The 6,061-nt window shown below is 36.1% G+C and overlaps 1 protein-coding gene across 1 annotated transcript in view; it reads left to right on the top strand.

Moving 5' to 3' along the window:
• Window positions 1-5,089: 5,089 nt before the first annotated feature.
• Window positions 5,090-6,061, top strand: part of sim2 (SIM bHLH transcription factor 2) — a 44,734-nt gene continuing 43,762 nt past the window's right edge. The window contains exon 1 of the mRNA XM_030154515.1: window positions 5,090-5,264. Coding sequence (XP_030010375.1) covers window positions 5,090-5,264 — 175 coding nt within the window. The remainder of the gene's footprint in view (window positions 5,265-6,061) is intronic.

Genomic DNA, 6,061 nt, shown 5'->3' on the forward strand with positions numbered 1-6,061 from the left:
GAGTCTCATGACCCAACTAAGGTTGATGACTCTATGTTTCAGCTTGATGACACCATTTACTGTTGGCGTCCACCACTGGCTTTGGGGGTTACTGCTGTGATAGGCAACAATGACTGCACAATGGCAATAATGTAATGTAATAATAATAATAATAATAATAATAATAATAATAATAATAATAATAATAATAATAATAATAATAATAACAGCTTAATAATTTAAAAAAAAATTAACAACTACAAGAAATTGCCCTGAAAATATTTGTTTTTCTGACCACCGTTGAACTTCTTATCTAGATACAGTGATGTTACAGGCTTTAGAAAATGTCAACATCACCATTGACTTAAAACTCCTGAGAACTTTTCTGTTAGAGAGAGACTGGAGATGACAGAGATGTAAACAAAGGTCTTGTAATGTCAAACACTGGAGTTTGAACTGTGATTTTCAAGGCAGGAGTTTACATTTTGCCCATCAGCATTAACTAGCCAGCTCCCTCACATGGTGAAATGTTAAAGTTCATCAAGCATTTCTGTAAGTCTTGTAACTGCAACCTATCAACCGCAACTACAGTTGAACTGTCTGTTATGACAAAACATTTTAATTCAACAAACAGAAGCTCTGAAAGTCTGACTCAGTAGATGAATTGGCTCATCAATAACAATTAGACATCGTAGATACTAAAGCTTCTTTTCACCCTGAGATTTCATTACTGGAGCAATAATTTAAAGATGGTCCTGAACACTTATTAGCGGCTCCAAGTAAAACAAATAAGACAACAAGAATTTATCTGCTTGATTCCTTAAATCCTCCCAAAATATGTGTCGGTTAAAAAGTTTGAATATGCACATAGTTGTGAACATGATCATAAGAGAAAGCTGGGTGGTTATTTGTGGTTTTAAACTATATGTAAATGTAAAACAAAAGTTGTAACCAAAGTTATAACCGAATGAAAATGATGTGAAAGTGTGCCTAGGTAAAAATGTTTCACAATGACAAACATACAAAAGTAATGTATATAGTGCATATTACATTTTATCATAGTAATTATAGTGACTGATATGCAAGGAAAATGACCACAACATAAAAATCATATTGTGATATACTTTTAAAAAATTATATAATGAAAATAATCATTAGAGTTTTATTGCCACATCCAACATCAAATGCTTTAAAACTAAGGAGCCTGTTAAGTACAGGTATTTGTGCTAAATTCTACAGACTAAAACTAAAAGTTGGAGAAATAAATACTCAAGCAGTTGCTGGAAACTCTACGGAAGTACAGTAATTCCCATAGATAAACCACTGAGTGGAGGAATACATTTAACTCCAATGTTATTTCTGAGACTTGAAGTATTTGTTGTTGAATTAATTATTGGAGGCATTTTTAATGGCACAAACTGGTAGCTGAGAGAATGTTACAGGAATGCACAGTAATGACAACCACGTCAGTCCTACTTACACTTCTTGAGTAAAGCAAACCTCACAGACTAAGTCCATAAGAAAGACAATCTTTAAATTATACTGTACAAAAAATGTATATGTCCACAGTGATTTTCCTTTTACAGCCAAAGGAATGTTCATCCATCAACAGTGACAGCAATGCAGAAAGTGATATTCAGACCATTAGAGCCAATGCAAATAAATGGACTGATTACACTCTCATGAAAGCTGCCTTTAGTAGGGTAAGCACTGGTCACAAATTTCTTCACTATTAAATATCCACATACTGTGTGTATGCACACACACACACACACACACACACAAGCATGCACGCACACACAAGCATGCACGCACACACACACACACACACACACACACACACACACACACACACACACACACACACACACACACACAGGTTTTCATACATTTAAGAACCTTTACATCAACCCACCCTAAGATTAACCATACTCATTACATGCCTCAGCCCTGACCATAACCTACAGCATAACTGCGCGTCCCACTTTGATCAGGACTACACTGCATTTTCATCATTTGTCCTGCAGCTTCACATAATGTCTCACATTTCAAATTGGCAGGAGTGCATGAGTTTCAAGCATGTTTGCATCCTTATGTGTTGCAAAATTTACTTGAATTTTCAGAAAATCAGCAAAATAAAATACAACAATTTCTGTTTCCATCACCTGGTGTTGGGAAAATATTAGTGTCAGATTTGTAACCATTTCTTTGGAAATGTTAACAGGCTACATGTGTTTGTAGTTAAGGCTTCTCTAGTTACGCCATCAAAATTGATTTAAAAAATGCAACAATTTAATTGCTTTATCAATGTAATGTTATTTACTTATCACGTCATTATTTGTCATGATTTTCTTCTATCAAATGTTATTAATTGTATAAAAAAGTTAAAGTCTTAAATACATCAACCCCCCCCCCCCCCCCCTCCGATTTAGTGCTTATTTTGTGTAATAAGTGCTATTTGACTTGTTATTCAGCTTTCATATTCTTTGGTTTTGCAACAGCAGAAGGAGAAACTGAAGTTGTGAGAGGAGCCAAAATGTCCCAGTGTCATTGATTGGTGATATATCATTGACAGAAATTTTCAAGGGTGTTTATGTATGATCAGGGTCCAGAGCTACGTTTTATGATTCTCAAGTTATAAGTCAAAATAATTAACAGTATGTCCCATATTGTTCCACACAAACATACTCTAAGTCCTACATGTGTGTTATTACACATCGACTCACATTAATTACCTGGAGACCTAGCATATCTAAAGTTGTTTGATCTCTATTTATTTACTTATTTTAAATTGTGTGCTTATTGATAATTCCTATCCCTGAGTCTTAATTTTATTTTATTTTATTTTTTTACATATGTAAAAAATGTATGTGTATGTGTAAAATGTATGTTTTGTACATATGTATTCTTTGCCTTTCTTATGCTGTAGCCCACGTTACCCTGATTTCTAAATGTTATCACTACCTTTGCCTTTGTGTCAACTTCTGTTGTTTTTAAATGGGCTATATAAATAAACTAACTTGACTTGACTTTACCTTTACCTGAGCCTGAGCCTAGGGTGACCTGGTGTCTCACTTTGTAGGGACTATGCAGGTTTTTGTCTATTGTTTCCACATCCCATATCGTACCAAATTTTGATTTTCCAAATTTAGTATAAATCTGGAATACATTTTCAGAAAGCCTGCACAAGAAAATGTGAATGTTGCCACTACTGTCTTTAAATGGTGCATCATTACACCATTACTTTATTTTGGTGCAAAATAAACTTATAGTGACCTAAGTTGAAGCTGCGTGGATCTGTACATCTGCAGATGTACATGTACAGAAACACCCAAATGAACACTGTCAGTTAATTTATACAGTAATTTAAAAGTGTCTCATGTGTCCACACTTGAGTGTTTGTTTGACACTTTTAGAGTGTTCTGTCGTTAACTCTAATATTATAATAGAATAATTATGTAGTTTAAATTTAACACTTACCAATGCCAGCCTTTGTCAACATTATTGCAGTAAGACTCCCACAGTTTTTTAAATGACTCTAAAGGAGTGTTTGTCGTGTTGACACTGTAAGGTGTTTTGGTGGTTAAATGCTAATGGCCATATAGTCTACTAAAACTGCTAAGACAGTGCAAAAAAGTACCATATTTATTTGTTTCAATGCACATGTTTAAAACATTTCCATTATTAATAATAAAATAGTCAATGTTTCAGCAAATATATATCAAGTCTTACAGACATTTGTATTCTGTCTCATACAATTACATATTACCGAACGGTTAGGAGTGGATGCACATAACCAGAAGTCTCTGACCGAGAATTTTAGATTGCATTACATTAGATTGGATGAAATTTAATTAATCCCACAATGGGGAAATTCACTGGTCAAGGCAGTAACAGGATGAAGTGCAAGAAACTGTGCTTTGCGTAAAGATAGTGCAAAAAACAAACAATATACAAAATAATAAAAGTAGTAAGTAATAAAACTCTATAGGCAATATACATATTTACAAAAAATGCATAATTGAAATTTGTAAGACAGTACAGATTTTGACCATTGTGTCCAAAAAACTTGGGACTGACTTTTGATTTTCCCATTGAACCACTGCTTAACTTGATGGCAGCACACAAAAAGTAAGACTAGAAAACTGAAAGTCTTTAGTGCACTTTTATTTCATAATTGCACTGAGGAAAGTTGCATTTAGATATAACTTGGGAAACTATTTCTGAAGTCTTGAACATGGAAGGCTTAAAATGTAACTTGCACTGTCTGTTTTATGTTTGTTTATTGGGTAAAATAAGTCATGGTATTGGTAAAATGCCCTACATTGTTTCACAAACACATGGTCTTCATCCCACATGTGGTTTGATGGGATCCAGTCTGACCCTAACTATAAAACTCTGAAGCAAGATTTTCGTTAAAGGGACACTAATTTCGCCCCTATGAGCCCCCAAGTGAGTGTGCAAACAGATTTTGGCTAAGTCCTCATAATGTGAGGGATGCACGGCTGAGCAGCGATCAGATCAGCACACAGACAGACAGACAGGCGGACAGACAGACAGGCAGACAAACAGACAGACAGGCAGGCAGGCAGACAGGCGCTTTCGCACGGGTTCCGTCCTGTACTGGATCCTGTTCTCAGACTGTAACCCACCTCTGAGGCTTTTGCAGCACAGTGTTTGTTTTTGGCCTATAGGGCGCGACTGATGTCAGGAGATCAACTCGAAACCCGGTGCGTCAGCGGCTGGTTTGTGCGCCTGGAGGGACAGACGGACGGATGGACGGACGGATGAATGGATGATAACCTGGATAGTACCGTCGTCGTTAAAACTCCGTGACGTGGACGTGGCGTTCAGCTTTCTGTAACTTTTTCTTCCAGTTCCAGAGCTGCCGTCGGAGCAGGTGAAGCTGGAGACGCGGAGACTGCGCCTCAAAGTTGGATAAAGCGGACGTCTGGACGCAGAACACATAAATATTACACACTTTTGAACAAGTGTTTGGAGTGAAGGAATCGAGTTTTCATCTCGCAGTGACTGTAATTCTATGTGGGTTAAAAATCGGGTAGTGGACTGTGATGCGAGAATATTTATTAATATTTGATACCCACTGAAAATGAAGGAAAAATCCAAGAATGCGGCGAAGACAAGGAGAGAGAAGGAGAACGGGGAGTTCTACGAGCTGGCCAAACTGCTGCCTCTGCCGGCGGCCATCACCTCCCAGCTGGACAAGGCCTCCATCATCCGGCTGACCAGTAGCTACCTGAAGATGAGAGCCGTGTTCCCTGACGGTAGGAACCGGATCCACATTCACATTCACAATACTTTAACATTCACAATAATTTCATTAATCCCAGAGGAAACTGTGTTACAGTTGCTCCATGGAAATATAAGAAAAAGTAGCATGGAAGAAATTATCAATAGTAATACACTATGTAAATAAGGCTCTAAACCCTACACATATACAGTTATCTATCTATCTATCTATCTATCTATCTATCTATCTATCTATCTATCTATCTATCTATCTATCTATCTATCTATCTATCTATCTATCTATCTATCTATCTATCTGTCTGTCTGTCTGTCTGTCTGTCTGTCTGTCTGTCTGTCTGTCTGTCTATCTATCTATCTATCTATCTATCTATCTATCTCAAAACACTATTAAAACACAGATAGAAACGACATTCGCTCTTGGGCCCTTTTCAAGTGACTCAAATTATTATTATTATTATTTTTTACTTTTACACATTTTGTTATTGTTATGTTAATCATGCTTATGTTATGCAGTTGCAAAAATATAGACAACACTCCAAAAAAAACAAAAAACAAAACAAAAAACAAAACAGAAGTAGTAATACTAGAAGTAGTTGTAAAAGTGGACTACTTTTATTTTGTGACACAAGGTATTCATGTATATAAACCATTGCAAATAAAGCCTTCACATACTACTCAGTTTTTTGCTGCGCAATACAATAATGACAAATGTCACCGTTTTCTTTAGGGTACTTCTGTACTTTCTTTGTAGTTCTGTAAATGCATCAATACTTTGATTTATTCTCGATATATTCCGCTCCAACTAATCCTA

The sequence above is a fragment of the Sphaeramia orbicularis genome, chromosome 14 (assembly GCF_902148855.1).
Source record: "Sphaeramia orbicularis chromosome 14, fSphaOr1.1, whole genome shotgun sequence".
Lineage (NCBI taxonomy): Eukaryota > Metazoa > Chordata > Actinopteri > Kurtiformes > Apogonidae > Sphaeramia > Sphaeramia orbicularis.